Source organism: Sciurus carolinensis, chromosome 15, assembly GCF_902686445.1.
Source record: "Sciurus carolinensis chromosome 15, mSciCar1.2, whole genome shotgun sequence".
NCBI lineage: Eukaryota > Metazoa > Chordata > Mammalia > Rodentia > Sciuridae > Sciurus > Sciurus carolinensis.
The window spans coordinates 28,648,742-28,670,757 of NC_062227.1; the positions used below are offsets into that span (position 1 = coordinate 28,648,742).

At 34.1% G+C, this 22,016-nt stretch overlaps 1 protein-coding gene across 1 annotated transcript in view; it reads right to left on the reverse strand.

The window, feature by feature from the left end:
* Window positions 1–1,876: 1,876 nt before the first annotated feature.
* Window positions 1,877–22,016, reverse strand: part of Ndc80 (NDC80 kinetochore complex component) — a 49,415-nt gene continuing 29,275 nt past the window's right edge. Inside the window, exons 12-17 of the mRNA XM_047526939.1 lie at window positions 20,313–20,465; window positions 17,958–18,047; window positions 10,400–10,492; window positions 8,616–8,746; window positions 6,659–6,761; window positions 1,877–2,162 (exon numbers count right to left, since the gene is read on the reverse strand). Coding sequence (XP_047382895.1) covers window positions 2,025–2,162; window positions 6,659–6,761; window positions 8,616–8,746; window positions 10,400–10,492; window positions 17,958–18,047; window positions 20,313–20,465 — 708 coding nt within the window. The 3' untranslated portion in view covers window positions 1,877–2,024. The remainder of the gene's footprint in view (window positions 2,163–6,658; window positions 6,762–8,615; window positions 8,747–10,399; window positions 10,493–17,957; window positions 18,048–20,312; window positions 20,466–22,016) is intronic.

Below are 22,016 nucleotides of genomic sequence, written 5' to 3' on the forward strand. Positions count from 1 at the left end.
CAACACGGGAAGCCTTGGGAGACAAACTATATCCTAACCATAACACAACCCGGTGACCTTCAACAGGCATGGCACCCGAGTGTATTCGTTCAATGGATTGAAAGGGAACAAACGACTGATACACAAAATATGCATACATCTCAAAATATTTGGCGTGAAAGAAGCCATGCACAAGTGTGTAAGGACTGGGCATAGTGACACACGCATGTAGGCACAGCTACTCAGAAGGCTGAGGCAGGATGATCACTTGAGTCCAGGAATTTGAGACCAGCCTGGCCAACATAGGGAGGTGCCCTTCTCAAAAGAAAAAAGTACATTCTTCAATAGCTATTTGTGCAAAATTCCAGGAAACACTATAGTTTATCTATGTATAGTTTGATCCCTAGTAACAGAAAGATCAGTACTTTCTTGAGGATTGGGTGGAGTGGGGCACAGACACAGGAGGTGGGGTCACAGAGAGGAGAGAAAATTGTGAAACGCCATTAAGGAAACTCTGCTGGTAACAGATGTTCATCAGCTTGATTGTAATGAGTATTTTAGCAGTATATGTCATAATTTATGAAAATTTTACATGTTCTCATTATTTATTGATAATACACTATAAAAATGCACATTCTGATTTAGATGGTTTCAAATGGGGTCAAACATCTGCACTTTAACAAGACCACAGGTGATGCTGCTGCTGTTACTGCACGCACACTCAGTTTGAGTGGCAAGGCTCTTGTCTCTTTTGTCACATAAGCCATTCTAGTGAACGATAACTATGTGAGCTGGCACCATACTGCACAATGCAGACAAACCATTTCTTCTGAGGGAAGTTCCACTGGATCCTGTAAGTCAAGATCTTGAGTACCTGGTAACCATTAATCTTGTCATATTTATTCGTTATCCTCCAACTATGACTTTTCTTTGTTCATTGCACTCTTAGGCTGAATGTCTTTCCCTTTATAAGGCTTTATTGTAATTTCATCCCAAGTTCTTATATCTTTCTTTTTATCATGTTCTTTCTTCTGACTTGCATTAGATTTAGAATAATATTGAAAGAATACAAAGTAAGGAAGGAAGGAGGAAGGTGCCCGTTCAATTTAAGTAGTTTCCTAACAATCAAGACCTATTTTAAAAACTTCCCATTCTTACACAACTTCTGTATCATCCTGAATATTCACTTTTCATGGCTCCTGTGGCTAAATTTTTAGATTGTGCACCAGTATCAAGTTCCAATGTTGCATTTACCACTACTACCAGTGTGACCTGAGATGAATCAGAGCTTCTCTAGAAATGAATTCTCATCTCTAAAATGAGGGTATTGAGCTAGATTATTTTGTTATTTCCTCTGGTTCTCACATTGCATATTCTGCTTTAGAGTAAAGATGGCATAAAGTCACGATGAACTTTAGCTTCTCAGAAAGCCGTAGAGCTGTAAACCAGGAATAGGCTGGACTATTGTGTGTTCAGCATCATTAAGAAGTTTTAGCTGGGTGTGGTGACGCATGCTGGTGGTAATCCCAGAGACTAGGGAGGCTCACGAGTTTGAGGTTGGTTTCAGCAACTTAGTGAGATTCTTTCTCAAAATTAAAATACATAAATTTTTAAAAAGTTTCAAAATTAAACAATACTAACCTTTGTATATTTTATAACAAGTGATCAGCAACCTTTTTCTATAAAGGACTTGAGAGTCAACATTTCTGGCTTTGCAGGTCATGTGGTCTCTGTTGCATATACTCAACTCTGCCATTATAGTGCAAAAGCAGTCAGACCACAGGTAAATGAATGGGTGTGTCTGATTTGACCCACATGGTACTTTGCTAATTTCTGATTTAGACCATATTACCTATCTTTCACCATCTGAAGTCAGGCAAAGAAATGTGAGAAAAAACACTGTACTAATGCAGTTTTATTAACTATAGGTACATATAATATTGGGCTATCTCATCTAAAAATAATCAACAAATTATCACAATTTCAGGTATTACATATTTTCAGTTAATGAACTATATTTATAAAAGATAATCAACACTATATTTTCATTCACCAGAAGCCTTCAGTAGAGTGGCATTCTTCCTATATTTGTCGGCAATCTCTCTAATATTTTCCAAGAGATCTTCAGACATGCATTCTTCATATTCTTTATCAACTTTAGCAATCTGCTCTTCAAGATGTTTCTAGTGGAAACAATTAGAAATTGTTAATGTAGAAACATTAATTTGTTCAAAGTGTGAAATTTATAAATAAGAGCAGAATATTTGTTAAGGATAGAAATAAAAGAATATTCTTATATCTCCCATGTTGGCCCTTTCTGTGTCTTTTCTTAATGAGATCCCCTCTTTTCTTTCCCAAAGATACCACTTGCCTGAATGTCTTGATTTTCTTTATATTTTTACCACATAGATATGTATGTATCTCTAATATACTGTCAAGTGCCACATAATGATGTTTTGGCCAGTGATGGATTGTACACATAATTGTAGTTCTATAAGATTACATATTACCTAATGACATCTTAGTTTGTGTAGGGACCCTATATGATGTTCAGAAAACAACAAAATTACCTAATATTTCTCAGAATATGTTTCCATCATTATACAATGCATGAATGTACAGGTTTAGTGGGAGCTGGTTACAATCTTCATGCTTATTGAATAATATTAAATATAATATTCTACGACATCTTTTTCACCCAGTATTTTAAGATTCACTCATGTTAACGCACAGATTTATTAGCTACAGATTATTCATACAATGCTGTACAGCATTTGATTGTATCAACATTTTCTTATCTACTTTACTATTAGTGAATTTTTGTTTGTTTCCCGATATGGCAGGCTGAAAAATGACCTCCCCAGAGCTGACCATGCCCTAATTCCAGGAACCTGTGACTATGCTATTTTATATGGTAAGGACACTTTACAGATGTGATTACAGAATTTTTATTTTATTTTTTAAAGTTAAGAATCTTGAGAAAAGGAGATTATTTTGCATTATCTGGGTAGGCCCAATGTAACCACAAAGGTCTTTGAAAGAGGGAATTAGCCGTATCAAAGTCAGAGAGAGAGGAAAACTGAAAAAGCAGAGGGTAGAGAGGAGAGATCTACCTTGCTGCTGGTTTCAAAGATGGAGGAAGGAGCTACAAGCCAAGGACTGTAGGGTTCTCTAGAAGTTGGGAAAGGGAAAGAAGTGTATTCTACCCTAGAGTCCCTGAAGGGCTACAGTCCTATGGACCCACATTAGACTTCTAATCTTCCTAACTCTAAGGTAATGAATATGTGCTATTTTAACCCATGAAGTTGGTGATAATTTGTTACAGCAAACATAAGAAACTAACATATTGCTTTATTTGGTTTTTGCTATTCTGAATGATACCATTAAAAAAAAAACCACCACAAACTAGGTGGCTTAAAACAATAGAAATTTATTGTCACATAATTCTGCAGGCTACAAGTCTGAGATCAAGATGTAAGCAGGGTGGTACTCTTTGAAGGATATAGGGAAGAACTCTTTGTTGCTTCTTTTGTTTTTGTGGTTCCAGGAAGTTCCTGGTGCTTCTTAGTTTGCAGCTGCTTCACTCTAATCTCTACCTTTATTTCACAAGGATTTCTTACAAGGATACCAGTCAGTGGATTTAGGGCCTACCCTAATCCAGTATGATCTCAATCAACTACATGCACTTCCCAATAAGGTTACATTCTGAGATTCTGGTCAGATGAGATTCTGGGCGGCACTATTCAGCCCAATACAGTGCACTAGCCTGCAGGGCAAATACCTAGGGTGCATAGTTATATTAGGAATTGCCATGTTGTTTTCTAAAATTGTCACATAAATTTATACAAACACCTGCAGTAAATGAGAACTTCCCTCTCTCTACATTTAGAATTATTAAACATTAATCTTTGGTCAACTTCTTGAATGTGGAATATAGTATATATTTTCACATGTTTATTGCTTCATTTGTTCTTTTGTAAAATTTTCATTCAGGTCTTTTGCCTATTTTTATTTTTTTTCCCCAAGGCCATCATATTTCTGGATATTAATTCTTTCTCAGTTGTGTTTTTAAAGATCTTTTACTAGTTTGTGGCCAGTCACTCTCTTTCCATATCTTTTGATATGAAGATCTTAATTTTAACAAAGCTAAATTTATAAATAATTTCTTTTGTGGTTCGTAACCACCCCCCCTCCTCGAGTACTGAGGATTGAACCCAGGAAGGCTTTACCACTGAGCTATAATCTCCAGACCTTTTTCTTTAAGACAGGTTTTTGCTAATTTATTCAGGCTGGCTTTGAACTTTTAATCCTCCTGCCTCAGCCTCTAGAGTACTTGGGATTATAGGAATGTGTCGCCACAACTGGTTTGCAGTTTGTACTTCTTGTGTATGATTTCAGAATGCCTTTCTGATCCCTCAGGGGTAAAAATAATTTCTTATAATAATTCTAAAAGTTAAAATGTTTGGTCTCACATTAAGTTCCTTTTTTTGGTATGTGTGCAGGGAATTGAACCTAGGGCTTTGTGTACGTGCTCTACCACTGAGCTATACCCTCAGCCTCACACTGACTTCTTAATCCATTTGGAACTGACTTCTGTGTAGAGTTTAAGACAAGAATTTGACTTAATTAATTGAACAATTCGTTCCCCTCACTGTTCACAATACTGCCTCTCTCACACAAGTTTCATCTCTACATTTGTGCATCTATTTCTGGACTTTCAATCACAGAGATTGTTCTGTCTGCATCAATTCTACAATGTGTTAGTTATTACAGTTTTATAATTCTTGGAATGCCTAACCTAAACAGACAAGAAAAAAAAAAAAAAAAAAAAGTTTTGTGTCCCTCAGGGAAATAGAAGTTCAGAACAGAAGTTAACAATTTTTTTTTCTGTAAAAAGTCAAATAATAAATACTTTAGGCTTGGCAGGCCAGATGGTTTTCATCACAATGCTCAGCCTCTCCACTGTAGTGAAAAAGCAGCTATAGATAGTACTGAGGCAAATGAGGTGGGCTGTATGTAATAAAACTTTATTTACAAAAGCAGGTTGCAGGCACAATTTGGGGTGTAGACTCTAGTTTGCTGGGTCTAGCACCTCAAACTATATATAATACCTGTATGGAACTCCAAGAGAAACTATTCAAATAAACTCTTTATTCCACAAGAAAAATATACCTTCTAAAATTGCCATTAAATGTAAATTTCTGTTTTCCTTAATTCAACTTATTTTTTATAAAATTTCTTCACTTTATGCTTCTTCCATACTTTACTAGTTTAAGCTACTAAACATTTTATATTGGCTAATCATGGATTTTGCATGGTTCAATGTAAATGCTCAGTAAATATTTGTTCAATATGGTCTGATCTTATTGAACAATAATGAGCATACAGAAATGAACTAAAAAACAGTAGTAATATATGGTTAGATTTTTCAAATCTAACTTTATGTTAGCTAATTAAAACTTTATTAGTGTGGTTATACTAGAGTTACTACTGGATTTAACACTGAGGACTAATGGTTACAAATCATAGAAAACTAGAGTGTCTAAGGATGTTGGCAAATGTTCAGTACTATCCCCTCATTTTACAGGTGAAAAAACTGAGGACTAAAAGAAGTAAAATGATACAAGCAGACTTCTCAACTTTATTGCATGAATGAACTTTCACGTATCTAGAATGAGCTGTTATGTACTATGCTTGGGAGAATGTAAAAAGGAATCATTCAAATTATTTTCTGGTATGGTTTAGGTTTTATAGTCATTAAGTGGCTAAATTAGGTACAAGGAGGTGGAAGGCAGGTTTTCTGATGGAGTATCCAAGATACTTTTCTTAGTTTTTACCACTAAGCAATGAAGAGCACTAGGAAGCAACAAAGCAGCAGTTTCAAGGTCTTTCAGGATAGGTGATGAGAAGCAGGGCAGCATATGCTCATATTTTCAACAAATGGAAGCCTATTCAGGTGATAGGGTGAGTATTTTAAGCCATTTTCAAGTGGAAATACATTATCACCTAAAAAAATTACCCAGGAATTCTATGGTTTAGGAATGTATCTTAGCTTTTAGAGCTTGGCCTACTAGGTTGGATGAATAGTTTTATTAGTGAACTTTTTTTAAAAAATATTTTTAGTTGTAGATGGACACAATACCTTTATTAATTAATTTATTTTTATGTGGTGCTGAGGATTAAACCTAGTGCCTCATGCATGCAAGGTACGTGCACCACTGCTGAGTCACAGTCTCTCATTTTTTTTTTTTTTTTTGCCGTACTGGGGATTGAACCCAGGACCTCATGCTTGCGAGGCAAACACTAAACTGAGCTATATCCCCAGCCCGAGCCACAGCCTCTTACTGGTGAACTTTTAAGCTATGTGAAAGGTGGAGATAAGGCAAATAAACCTCATATTTCAGAAATACTTTATTCTGTGTTTACATGAAATTACAGAAAGGAAAAACACTTATTATAATTATTATTATAATCTTAGTTAAATCCTAAATGTTCTAATGTATTTTCATTGAGTAGAACATGACCTGGTACAATACCATTATAGACTGTTGATGAAAAATATTATTGTGTGTCATTTATGTGAACAAAACAGATTTTTAGTAAGATATTTCCATAGAAATAAAATTCCTATAGAAATAGAGTACAAATATATCAAAATTTTAAAGAATTTCACACTTACCTCCATAGAACCTACATGTGTAGCAATCATTTCTAAAAGACGCTGCAAGTTATTTCCCACTTTTCGTCTTTCTTCAGTTGTGGTCTGCACAACTAGTTGGTACCTGCAGAAAAAAAATTTTTCAAATTGTCTAGAAAATAAATTAATATATAAGGTCTACTTGGCTCACTTCCTATTTTCATATACAATAAAACTAAGCTGTGATTAGTCTGTGATGCTTACTATACATGTAATTCATATAGTTCTAGTTATCAATCATTAAATAATAGTATTTTCAAAGATGCTTTGTAAGCCAACAAGACCAAAAAGCACCAAAACTGCATGCTTTAACATAGAAAGCTGTGGAGCAAGAGGTTATTATTATTATTATTATTATTATTTTGTGGCTTTGGGGATGGAATGCAGGGAATTGTGCATGTTAGGCAAGCACTCTATCACTGAGCTTCAGCCCCAGCCCCAAGAGATCTTACCTAAGTCTCCAAAGGGATTATAACTCAAATGCTTTTAAAGGCAAGACAGAAAATTTAAGAGGGGAGTAGAAATCTTACCTTTTGGCATTCAAGTTCAAAACAAACTAAAGAGATCAAATAAACCTCTGCTGAGTATTCTATCCCTAGACTACAAATAAAGAAATGAAGAGGTGTGATTTTCTCAAGTGTTGTCCTTGGAACCTCAGATGTTTTTTAGTTATTTGAGGGCCAGTAAGATGTGAAAAATGTATATATTCATACAAATGTACATAGAATATTATGGATTATTTATTCAGTACACTGATTTTTATAAAGGTCGCATTACATAATCAGAGAAAGGCAGATTATTCTTCAAAGAAAGAATGCAATGTTTTTATAGTTAAAACATAGTTTGGCTAAAATTCTTCCTATGTAAGTTTAAAATTTTAAAAATCTGGTAGTGATATGAGAATAATGCAGCAATCTGAGTATAATGCACATTGTGCTGGCTTATGCCAATTTTCTCCTTTTTTTTTTTTTTTTTTTGCGGTACTGGGGATCGAACTCAGGGCCTTGTGCTTGCCCAATTTTCTCCTTGAGAAATACTTTATGAATGCAGAAAACTGCACCCAGCTTTATCCAGACATGAAGGTATACACAAAACACACATAAGCACATACCTCCAATGTGTACCAGCTATCTCAGTTCACTGCATATGTGATCGTGACACGCATCCACAGCTGGTGTTACAAATTTTCATCTCATTTCAGATAAATCTTCCATTTCCTCATAACAACTCACAAGTCACAAGCCCCTGAAAGCCCATTTCCCAAAGCAAATTGCATGTCCTTTTTTTTTTTTTTGGCTTTTTAAGGTATTTTTATTGTTGCATGTCTTTTTAAGGGGAAGGGTTCCATGTTTATTTTAGCATGTGTATATTTCTTAAGCATTTAACATGTGTACAGTTATGCTAAAATTTTTATTAGGCTGTCATTATTTGCTCATGTGTGTCGCTGATGTAGTTTTTCAGTGTTGTGCCCCAATACCAATTTTCCTATAGGACCTATAATTTTTACTGCATTATTTTACACAGTGTGATGATAATTAGCAAAGTATATGTTGTATTATAGCACACTGACTCTATAATTTATAATATAATCACATTTTACTATAGAATACACATAATTTCTAGGAAATTTAATAAGAAGTTTAGTGGGGCTATTTAAAATTCACTAGTAGTAAAATTTATTTGAATTGATTTAAAATTTTATTTTGTTTTCAGGGATTAAAATCCACTTATTGATTAAATTTAAAATGAACCATTTCTTGTGGGCAATAACTATAACAGTAGGAGAATGTGTCTAACGTTTTAAGTTGTTCTGCTTAAGTTCTATTCGCCACTCTCTCCACCACAAATAACTTTATAATAGATATTAAGGAAAAAATTAGATCTAGTTATAGAAATTTTAAATAACTAAAAACACGTAAGTCTTGGTGGATGAACTTACTCCTGCTGAACAGCATCTAATTCATTCATGGCTTCACTGAGGTCCTTGTTTACAGCGCTCTCCAGCAGATGCTTGTGCTTCTCCAAGGACTCAAGCGAAGTGGCACATTTTTCATCCTCTTCCTCAGCTTCCTATTAGGATTAAGCCATGGTTACATGTTTTTGATATTCATATTTCATATACTCAAGGTAGATTTTAAAAAATTAAGTAAAGCACTTGAATTCTCAGGATACTTATTGCTTTACATTCTTGTTGGGAATTCTACAATATAAACACAAATGTGACCCTTTCAAGAGATCTGTATAGCATTTATTTAGCAGAATTTTCAAGTCTGACTTCCTAATTTTTTTTTTTTTTGGTACTAGGGATTAAACTCAGGGGCACTCAACCACATCCTCAGCCCTATTTTGTATTTTATTTAGAGACAGCAACTTACTGAGTTGCTAAGCACCTCGCTTTTGCTGATGTTGGCTTTGAACTCTTGATCCTCCTGCCTCAGCCTCCCGAGCTGCTGCTGACTTCCTAATTTTCTACAAGTCTAAATATTTTAAGTCATTATTTCACAATGGTATTAACTATGTACAGACAAAAAAGCCCAAATACAACTTCTAGGTTTTTGAAGATGAAGTATGTATCCTAAAGTCTTTCATTTTAAGTGCTTCAGAGAATACACTCAAGTATTATCATGGAGAACATGTGATAAAACAAAAATTATTATTAAATATCTCACATATAGATATTTTGTGGCATATTTTCTAAAATTTTTGGTACTACCTTAAAAAAAATGCATGGGTCCTATATATACAGACTAAGAAAAAAGTTTTCAATTTCTGATACTTTGCTGTCATTAGTAATGGTATAGTTAAAAATTTCACTTAAATTGTCTAATGGGTAATGAACAGAGTCATTGTCATTTGAATATTTCTCTAAGTAAAATGCTGGTCAGGGGTGAGGTATAAGGAAATGAAGAATCAATCTTATTATTACTTTATTTGCCTTCTAGATTTCATGGAAATTTTTCATCCTCAACCCTTTTTATTTTTGTTTTGAAACAGGGTCTGGTTAAGTTGCTGAGGCTGGCTTCAAACTTGCCATCCTCCAGCCTCATCTTCTAAAGAAGCTGGGATTATAGGCATGCCTTGATGCAATGACTTTTTTTTTTAAATATTTTTTTAGTTGTTGATGGACCTTTATTTTTATTTATTTATATGTGGTGCTAAGAATCGAACTCAGTGCCTCATACATACTAGGTAAGTGCTCTACTTCTTTTTTTTTTTTTTTTTTTTGCGGTGCTGGGGATTGAACCCAGGGCCTTGTGCTTGCAAGGCAGGCACTCTACCAACTGAGCTATATCCCCAGCCCAGTGCTCTACTTCTGAGCCACAACCCCAGTCCTCTACGCAATGACTCTTGATGGGCAATTACACGTACAAAAAGACCTTATTGGGGTTCAAGCTTTAGGAGTACATAACACTAAATCTCTATAAAAAGGTAGAAAACATATGTTTAAAATATGTTTTGGTCTTGTAAGAATACTGAATCACCTATGCAAGTATAAAATACCAGATAATGAAACAGTAAATGTGTTCCATGCTGAAATAATCTGAGTCCAGAAAAAAGTCCTTTAAAGGACAGAATAAATGATTCACAACAAACTTTAAGAGAAGACAATCAAACCCAAGATAAATAATATCACTTAAAGATTTTAGTTTCAATGTTAGAATATGTGGTTAGTCAATCCTGGCATAGCTTTGGCTAACCTGAATGAACTGGCAAATTTCTTACCTTAACTTTTTGTTGGTAAAGATCATCCAATTTTTGAACTTCCTCTTTCAGAGTTCTTACACTTCTCTTGTTTTCTGTTATCATTGTATTCAACTTTGGGAACAAAAATTTGGTTGAGAAATCATAACTATACATCAAAGAAATGTTAACCTTATAAAATTTTGTATTCTCTTTTTATTATCATTTTTTTAGGCAGTACTGGGGATTGAACCCAGGGCATTACATGAGCCAGGGAAAAACTCTACTACTGAGCAACAACCCCTGCCCCTTTTTCATTTTTTGAGACACGTTGGCCAGGCCGGTCTCAAACTTGCAATCTTCCTACCTCGGGCTTCCAAGGAGGTGAGATTGCAAGCATGAGTCCTTTGCCTGGTTAACTTTTATATTTTCAATCAACTAACTGAACCAATGTTATTTCTTCTAGTCCCTTTGGACTCCAATGTATTGTTTGTCCAAACATTTTATTATTCTCCAAGGAGGAACTGATTTCAAAGAAACTTTAAAATAAGATTACTAGGTCTGATAATATAGCTCAGTGGTACAGTGCTTGCCTAGCGTGCATGAGGCCCTGAGTTTGATCCCCAGCAACTCAAACAAACAAACAAAAAAAAGCAAATCAAAACTACCCTAAGATTCCATCTCAGCGATTATCAAGAATGCAAGCAACAATAGGTGTTAGAGAGGATGTGGGGAAAAAGATACACGCATACATTGCTGGTGGGGATGCAAATTAGTGCAGTCACTTTGGAAAGCAGTGTGGAGATTCCTTAGAAAACTTGGAATGGTACCACCATTTGACCCAGCTATCCCACTCATTGGCCTATACCCAAAGGACTTAAAATCAGCATACTACAGAGATACAGCCACAATGTTAATAGCTGCTCAATTCACAATAGCCAGATTGTGGAACCAACCTAGATGCCCTTCAGTTGATGAATGGATAAAGAAACTGTGGTATATATATACAATGGAATATTACTCTGCCATAAAGAATGATAAAATTATGGCATTTGCAGGCAAATGAATGCAGTTGGAGAATATCATGCTAAGTGAGATAAGCCAATCTCAAAAAACCAAAGGATGAATGATCTCACTAATAAGCGGATGATGACACATATAGGGGGTGGGAAGGGGGCAGGAATGGAGGAAGGAGGGACTGTATAGAGGGAAAAGAGGGGTGGGAGGGGTGGGGGGGAAATATAACAGAATGAATCAAAAACTATTACCCTAGGTAAATGTATGATTACACAAATGGTATGCCTCTACTTCATGTACAGAGAAACAAGATGTATCCCATTTGTTTAGAATAAAAATGAATTAAAAAAAAACAAAAACAAAAGACAAAAAGCAAAATATAAAAACCACCACCAAAAAAACCAAACCAAAACCAAAATAAAAACAAAAAATCCAAGGTACTAATATATATTTCCAGTGGTAGTTGTGGGAGTGCTTTATAAACTCTCACATATATTATATACATATTATATACATCACATTATTATATATTATTGTTATACTCATTTATTCATAAATATAAATTATTTTTCCTCTCTGGATTTTTTTAGATTTTATATACTTTGGTTATCTAGTTTCCTATTTGTGTGCTCACTTTCTGGGATGTTAAAAGAAAATTTTTTATATTAATTTTATTGTATAATATTTGCTACTTGGTTATAGTCATACATTCTTTCAAAGAGTAATAAGGTAATCATATTTCACCTTGTTAAAGTTTGACCTTGGAAATAAGTTGAAACCAAAACTGAAGAACTGTTTCTAAAGTTCATTTCCTGTTGACAAGTGCTGATACCAGTTGATGGCTGTGATTAAAAGTTTTTTTCAGGTAGACCAAGAAGAAAATATTTCCAACAGGAAACAGAAAAAAGAAAACTGTCTAAAGAGCTGACGGTTTTTTTTTTTTTTAAGAAATGATGATTCTACTCATACATGAATGAAATTAAAAAAAATTAAAAAAAAAAAGTTTATTTGGCAAAAGATAGGGTAGTGAAATAATTACACTTATTAAAGAAAATCCCAGCTATGGAATGTTGTTTTCTTGTTTTACACGAGAAGAGTGGATATGAAGGAATGTTATTTGTTTATACAGCATAGGGTCAGAACTCAAAACCAGATGCTCAAACTCCAATGTTTTCTAAAGATGTATGCTATTCCTGAAGTGACAACAAGTTAAAAAGTGGTTTCGTTAAATTTACCTGCCATAAGACTAAAGGACATCTAAATAACCAGAAATTGTATTAGCTCCTCACAGTGGGTCAAAACCAGTTTACCAGCTTCTACTTTCCAAGTCAACTTTACCAAAGGTGTGTCAATTAAACATTTTTCTTTTCTGATTATAAAAATACATATATTCATTGAGGCAAAAGGGGAAAAAAATAAAGAAAAAATAACCAATGATAATCCTGTAATTTCAAAAGAACACTATTACATTTGGCATTACTTTTAATATTTTCCTCATTTATTTATTTAATAAAGAGTCCTCAAGTTGTTGATAATCCAAGATATCACTATTATTTCAATTAGATGAGTTTCTCTTCTTCATTCACTAACAGAAACCACCATGCTGGAATTCCATTACTTTCTGCTACCAACCAACATAATTGTATGAGAGTTTCCTTCTTTTTTAAAATTTTTAGGTACTGGGGATGGAACCCGGGAGTGTTTACCATTGAACTACATCCCCAGCACTTTTTATCTTTAATTTTGAGACTGGGTCTTGCTAAATTGCTGAGGCTGCCGTAACTTGCGATCTTCCTGCCTCAGCTCACGGAGTCGCTGAGATAACAGGTGTGTACTGTCACACCCAACTTTTCTTTCTTTCTTTTTCTTCTTTGAATACTTTTAAAATGTGCATTCTTTTAAAGTTTATCCTCATTCCCTTCAACTCCCTCTCACATCATTAAAACCTTCTCACATCATTAAAACAGCTCCCTTCCCTGGCCAAACCAAACCAAACCAAACCAAACCACAAAAACCAAAAACCTTTTCTACACAGCTCTTTCTTACTACTGTTCTAAATTCTTTCCTCAGATTCAAATACTGGTAGTAGTCTACTTTGGAGATGTCCACAAAGGTAAGTCTATTCACACTATTGTATCTCTCACCATCTACACCTCAACCCACAGTAATATGGTTTCTGGCTCTTGGTTTCATGAAGTCATTTTTGCTAATGTCACTGGTGTTGGCAACCCCCCCCCCCCATCACTTCCTTAGTTGCTGAGGATCAATTCAGGGCCTCAGGAATGCTAAGCATGTGCTCTATCACTAAGGTACACCCCCAGCTCTTCAGTAACATCTTAATTCCAAAGTCAATGAATACCTTTCAGATTTAATTTTGTCATCTTAGTAATAATTGTGGTTACTAATAGCTTCCTTTTAAAAATCTCCTCCTTGGTTTCTATGACCATGGAATCTCCTGATTTCATCTTTAAGTCTTAGAAGATCCCTCTTCACCTTCCTCTAAGTTTCTTTCTCTACATATAATTTGGACATAGATGTTCTTCCAGGTTCTGATCCTGGCTGTAGTCTCACCTGCTCACTTGGAAGAGTGCTCTCTCACAGGCACATATGGGAGGGAGATCTTCTGACTTTAATAACCTGCCTGCTAAAATACACATACATACATAAATACATGCATATATACTTTTGATTTTATACTTTGATGTCCCAGAGACCTGAAGCTCAGCACATCCCAGACTGAAACTCTGTTCTGTACCCCTCTCTTACATCTTTCATCAAGGTAAAGAACATCGCTACGTGCCCATTTGCCAGATAAAAAGATACCTAGACATTTTTATTTCACTTCTCTAGCCTTTACATCCAAATGTTCACTTCACTACTGAATTCTGTCATCTCTGCCTTCCAATCTCTTTTTTCCATCCTCATTGCAGTAACCCTGGTATGGTCCTTACTACTTACGGCACAGGATATAGTTAAGTCTCCTAAATGTATGTTTCTGGCTCGTGCGCCTCATCTATTTTTCAAAATGCCAACACTGCAAGGTTCCTGAAATGCATAGGTGATTAGCATTCTTACTTAAAAATCTTCAATGATCTGCATTGCCTATAGAATAAAAATTCTACCAGTAAGCAAGAACAGGTTAACAATAATTAGGTTACTGTTTCTCTAGGATTTTGCTTTACCCTACTTAACACTCTTGTAATGTGTTAACGTGTGTGCACTTTGGTTTCTGGGCCTTCAGTTAGGGTACGCATGTAAACTTCTGTGTATCCACTGGTCAAGTCCTACTTGTTATTTACAATTCAGTTCAGCTACTGCTTCTTTCAGAAAGAATCCTGTGCTCATCTTAGTTAAAGGTAATATAAGAATTTGATACTACAAAAATGTTGTGATAGAAGAATTGTTTTCATGTCTGTCTTTTCAATTGAAAAGGCAAGAGCTGTACTGTAATAGTATTACCAACACTAATTACAGTACCAGCCACATGGGCACTTAAAAAATATTTGCTAAATCAATTTCAGTGGGAAATATTTAAGTTCACCTGTACATTTATATTTGTAAGTGTGACTGGTTTGACTTTTTTTTTGTGATGTTTTTATTGTGGTGTAAGAATGAATTAGGTCTCTGTGCTCTTTCACAATTTATGTCATGAAATCATCAGACCGTCAATAATTGAAAACAAATGAGCTTTTGTAAAATCACCTATTATTGGAATCTCTCTCTCTCTCTCTCTTTTTAATTTGTATGTGGGTGCTGAGCCTTGAACCCAGTGCCTCATGCATGCTAGGCAAGCGTACTACCACTAAGCTACAACCCCAGTCCTGGAATCTTTTTGTAGAGCTAATTCTTTCTGTACTTTTGTTTCTGGTTACTTACCTATTTTGTTTTGAGTCAATTTTGAAATTTGTATTGTTCATGCTGTAATTCAATTTGATAAAAGAATTTTTAAAGATACAATTTTTACAGAGTCCTTTTAAATATTTTTCTGCAATGCTGGGGATCCAACCCAGGGCCTTGTGCCTTCTAGGCAAGTGCTCTACCACTAAGCTACATCTTTACTCCTTAAAATAAAATGTTGTTAAAAAAATATTTTTTTTTAGTTGTAGGTGGACACAATACCTCTATTATTTTTTTATTTTTATGTGGTGCTGAGGATCGAACTCAGTGCTTCACAGGCGCCAGGCAAGTGTTCTACCACTAAGCCACAACCCCAGTCCTAAAATAAGATTTCTGTTCATATCCCACCATCTCTCTATAAACTGTCCATTTTTCATTTTACATTTTCTGCTTTTACTTGAATAGTTTTGGCAATTATCTGTAAATACTTTTCATATTGATTCGTTTCATTATTATTCTGATTTATTAATTTCTGTATGATCTTTATTATTTCCAATTTTTATTTTATCCTACGTCACCTTATCTTGGCTAAACAATTGTCAAACTGAAAAAGTTTAATTCTTCAGTCTCATTAGTATCAGGTGTTAATGATTATGCCCTTAAAGTCTCCCATACTTTGGCTTCTACTACATATTCTCTTCTTGAAAATAACTCTCCAGCTATTTTGTCCACTTTAAGTATTTTTTCCAGAATCTCTTTTTTCTTTCCTGACCCTTTAAATGTTGTTGTTCCTCAGGATTCAATCTTCTGCTATTTTATTTATACATTCTAAGAAATATTACCGACACCCAAGGATTCAACTATCATGCGTGTGCTGAAGACTATCAAAACTATTTTCATCCCTGGTCTCTCTCATGCTTTGAATCTACTGCTTCAACTTTGCTGTCTTTTCCTTTTCTAGGTAATAGTACTATAATCCATTCAGGTGCCCATACTGGAAATCTGGAAGTCATTATTGATACTTCTTTTTCTCCAAGTTTGACTATGAAATCCTTGGGCTTTACATTCTTAATACTTCTTAAACTTGTTCCCTTCCCTCTATTTCTACTATGAATAGTTTGGTTTAATCTCTTAACATTTTCAGTTGCATCCTTTCTAAGTCACATTTTTCTACAGCTCAAAGGGTTTTGGAAAAATGCAAATCTGATTAGCATAACTCTGCATATGTCAGCCTTCTTCTCCAAATGGGAGTCCTTGAAGGGTATGTTTATCTTTAGAACACTAACTTGAAGTCTAGTCTATAGTAGGCATTTTATAATTTCTTTCCCCAAGATTTCTTGCCCATAGCCTTTAAAGTTTCAAGTAAATTTGAAAGTTGCTTTAGTCATAAGGTTCCTATTGTGCCTCAGGATTCAATCTTCTTGGAATTCATATCTTTTTGAGAGTCTTCAGATTAATGTCCATTCCAACAAAAAAGAAAATCAGATTAAAGCAGGCCAAAAAAAGACCTTGTCTCAAATAATCAGCAAACCTCTGTATATGTCTAATTTTAAACCTTCCTTCCATATTCTAATATTTAATAAATCCCCAATTAATAATGTTTCAAACTTTTTTTGAGGAGTGGAAAACTTCTTTCTAATCCAAAGTAACTTGATAGAATTTGTTAACATTAAAAAATGTCTTTCTGTGGGGTATTAGAATAACTAACTATTTGTGAACTGCAATAGGTTTTGTTTCCAAATGAGAAAACAAAACAAAACAAAAAACCCATGTTTCTATTTAGAGGAAAGATAGGACCTCATTTTTTTTTTTTTTTTAATCCAGAAATCCTAGTCATAACAATAGTTCTTTTTTTTTAAAAAAAATTATTTTTTGTTCTTGAAGAGTTGAATGAACAACTAGGGGCTTCCTTTAATTGTTTAGTGTCATAAAAATACTCTGAGTGTATTTGGGAAGTAATTTCTTAACTTTTCTCAATCAACTATAGCAATGTTTACTTTAAAGGTTACTGGATATAATATCAGGTTTCTTGCAAGAATATAGGCGGTATTATGTTTCAAGGATCTCAGAAGCAGGAACTTTCTGAAGATGGAATGGACTTCTACAGGCATTTGAGTTCACCTGAAATTCCATGATCTAGAAAGAAATACTTGGCAAAAAGAAACCTCATAATCCATCACAGCTGGTTAGCCTCAACCATCAATGATACATATATACTTTAAAGTCAGTCACCTCAAATCCATTTTAGTTTTAAAAAGAATATTATTTCAAGTAAAGAGGCAATTTTCTACTCCAACCCCGAAAAAAGGGGTGGAATCTAGTTTCATATCACTATATTATATATATCACTATATATTATAGTGATATGAGAAGCTGAGGGTGTTTATATATATATAAACATATTTATATATATATATATATATATATTTTTTTTAGTTGTAGATGGACACAGTACCTTTATTTTTATTTATTTATCTTTTCATGTGGTGCTGAGGATCAAACCCAGAGCCTTACACGTGCTAGGCAAGCGCTCTACCACTGAGCCACAACCTCAGTCCATGATGGTGTTTATATTACTTAATAAGTTACTTAAAATATTTCTGTCAAGCTTATACCCAACTTTCATTTTTCAGAATTTTTAATTAAAAATTAATTCTTTGTCAACCAGAAACCACAAATCACATTTAATTTTAGGCTTTAAAAAACCTTATTTTTGCTTTTAATGATTCTAAGTTTCATTACTTACTTGTTCTAAAGTTTCCTCCAAACCCATTTTTTTATTCAGAGCTTTATTCATTTCTTCTTCATTTTCATTCAGGAGTTCCTTGAGGGATACCTATAAAATACTTAGGAATGTGAGTGATATGTAATTACAAAATTTCTCTTACGTGGAATATATAAATTGTGATGGGAATCATGTTCAGAGAAAAAAAAGTAAAGCTATAAATTTTGTTTTGGCGGTATAGGGACTGAACCCAGGGCCTTGTGCACGCTAGGCAAGCACTCCAGCACTGAACTACATCCCCAACCCTTTAAAAACAATTTCTGAGACAGAGGCTTGGTAAATTGTCCAGGTTGGTCTAGAACTTGCCATCCTCCTGTCTCGGCCTCCTGAGTAGCTGGATTATAGGTGTGTGCCACAGTGCCTGGGAAGTTGTAACATTTAAAATTTAATATAGCATTACTAAGAAAATAAAACTAATTTTTAAAATTTCTATATACCTGTGGAATATAACCTGCTTTTGGTTTTTAATACTTACAAAGTTCAAGAAATGCTTATCTATTCTGGAAATTCACTTCTATACATTTTATAGGTACACTAGGTTTACTGCAGTAATTTTTCTTTCTTTTTTTGGTACTGAGGATTGAACTCAAGGGTGCTTTACCTCTGAGCTACATCATAAATCCTTTTTATTTTTTATTTTGAGACAGTGTCTTGCTAAGTTACTTAGGGTCTCATCAAATTGCTGAGGCTGACCTTGCACTTGTGATCCTCCTGTCTCTGCCTCCTGAGTGGGTGGGACTATAGGTATGCTCTACCATGCCTGCCTTACTGCAGTAATTTTTAGAAACCATCTATATGTAGGTTGTATTTTTATGCTATGTTCTCTAGATAGATCGATTTCTCTTAATCCTTTTTAGTTTTATAATTCTTTACTTGTTTTTCCTATGTTTATCTTCTATTCTACAGATTTAATTTCAATACTACTTTGTTGCTTCTCATTATGCTTTTCTTTTATTGAGGTGAAATTCTCACTTTAAAATGGTTAAACTGAAATAGGTTAAAATAAATTTAACCTAAAATTAAACTTTTTAAAGCATGCAATTTGGTGGCATTTAGTATATTTACATCATCCCTAGTTCTAAATACTTCATAATTCCAAAAGAAAAGCCCATATGCTATTAAGTTGGTTTTTTTTTTTTTTTTTTTTTTTTTTTGGGTGTACTGTACTGGGATTTAACCCTAGGAGTGTTCTACCACTAAGCTATATTGCCAGACATTTTAATTTTTTATTTTGAGAAAGGGGCTCAGTAAATTGCTGAGGCTGGTCTTGAACTTGCCATCTTTCTGCCTCAATCTTTTGAGTAGAAGGAATTATAGGCATATACCACCATATCTGGCTAAATCCAACTTAACTAATTTCAGTCCACTAATAAAATAATTTCTAAGAAAGTAATTTTTTGTTTTAAATTTTGTAGTTGTAGATGGACAGCATGCCTTTATTTTATGTGTTTATTTTTATGCGGTGCTAAGCATTAAACCCAGTGCCTCACATATGCTAGGCAAGCACTCTGCCACTGAGCTACAGCCCCAGCCCTGAAAGTAAGGGTTTTATCTGGGTATTTTACCTCTAGCATGTAGCTTGTCTGGAACATAATGTTGTCGAATAATTCTCAAGGGAAAAAATGCATAGCTTTGACTTTAATTGACATCCTTCTATTAAAAAACTAAGTATTGTGAAAGATGGTATTTTGAGGGGCCACTAAAATATTAAAATCTATGAATAAGTAATAAGTTGTGATAGATCAACTTAAAAATTATCTTCCCCAAACCCCCTTGGTCACATTTCAAAATTATGCATAGATTTCTCATTGTTGACTACTGCTGTTCCTTAATGCTTTATTATATTTGATGCCTTTATGTGTGTCTCTGTGCCTGGACCTCTTTCCACATACCATCCCCGTGAATATCTCATTTTTTAAGATTTCATTCCAGGGTCACCATCTCTGTGGAGCCTTTACTGCTATCTGGGAAGAACTAATCTTGTTATAATATCTTGTAAAGACTTCTATTAGAGCACATATTTGCCATTTATTTATATCTTTCTCCCTTGAGAGGACTAGGAGCAACTTGAGAGCAAAGATTGTCATGTTTGTCTGTATAGTGTTGGTGATTGTTTTGTATGTAACTGAATTTCTTACCAGGTAGTTGAATAAACTAGGTAGAAAGGAAGGAAAGGCTTTATAATTTGAAGAGTTATCTATAACAAAGATTTCTACCACCAAGAAGAAAGAAGACAAAGTTCTGTCTCTTTAGTCCTGGGTTATGGACATACGCAAGTTTAAATTCTTACAGATATCAATCCTATAATTTACTTACATAAACTTGAGCCCTGTATTTGAAAAGGCAGTTGGCACCAGCTTCAGGATTAAACTTAATTTCAAAGTCATAACCTTTGGAATTCTCAGCACCTTTAGGAATAAGTTTTAATTTTCGAGCCAGTTTGTGATATTCTGCTAATTTTGTTTCAATCTATAAGGAGAGAACACAAAAAGAAATGTTAAAAATAAAATAGCCCTATTTCATATGGTTTTCAATTGGCATCTCAGCAATTTTATACAAAATGTTATGTCTGTTTTTAGTAGTTTAGTGACTTAGTAATTTTTAGTAGTAAGGGTGGTAATTTAAAAATATGCAAAGGATGAAAAGTTTTAGTCACACTAAAACTATAGAATAACTTTAAGGTTATAGTTGATTGGTAAGCAGTATATTACTATTCTTCCATTTACCTGATAAACAATTTAGAATAAGAGTCCATGTTCAGGTTTTAACTAAATTTACTTTTTCAAATGCCAGATAAATTATGAAACACAAATAAAAAGCTTGATTTTGTCAATGTACAAATTAAAACATTTCATTTATTCAAAATAAGTGAAATAAAATTATTTAAGTTTCAAAATGCTATCTGAACTGTATTGATAAAAATCTTTTAGTAATGTATTTCGCACTTCCTGTCTTCCCTCCTTCCACTTGGGCTTTGTTTAAATTATATCATCAAAAAGGTTTTCCTTCTAACGTAGCCCTCTTGGTTTTTCTAAACCCTATCTTTTCTTTTTCTTCATAGCAGTCATCACTGACAAATTAAATTGCTCACTTCCACTGGTTGAATATAAGCTCTATGAAAACAGCTGTATTTCCTGTATCTACCACAATGCTTGTCATGTAGCATGCTTACTATTTCATTGAATAAATGAATCTGCAGACTCCAGGCAACGTATTTTTATACAGCTTTCTCTATTTAATAATATTTAGTTTCTCATTACTATTGTATGTTCATAAAAATGAAGTTTGAGTGAAGAAATGCAAAGGCAAAGTGCACATTGAAATTTAATTCCCAAGAAAAGCATCAGATCTCAAAGCAATACTACTTCTATATTGATTTTAAGATTTTTCCAATAATCAGATAGGAAATCATTTCTATTACTTTACTATAATATAGTGGCTCTCTAGGAACCATTAAGGTATGTAGGTCTATTTGTCTTATGCTAAATGATGCTGGGATTAGTTTCTTCTGTTCTTATTTCCTTTTTTTTTTTTTTCTTTTAAATCTAATGAAATTGGTTTCCAAAAGCTTATACACTTTAATGTGCCTCACTGCAGAGAAAGCAAATATGTGGCACATGTGTCTCTAGTTTCTCTTTCCCACAGCAAAAATTTATCACTCTTTCCTGATGAATATAGATTTAGCTACACCATCCATCTCAACACAAAAACTCCAGAAGGCTAATACCAGAGTTGAGATGTGGAACAAAAATTCATCCAGGAAGAAAAAAAAAAAAGATGATGGATGAACTGTTTATACTGATCTTTTGTATCCTGCCACCATCCTTTACTATCCCTCTTAACTAACTGTGAGGGATTCAGTGCTCTAAGTTTTATTTGCACTGTCCCTGGCCTTGCTCTGGCTCATTCCCAGTCCATTGCTTACTTACTCCCTCATTTTCTTTCTCTTTTCAGCCTGGTCATCCAGGCTCAGTGATAAAGCCCTTGAGAGGCTTGATCCTCAGAACTGCAAACAATAAA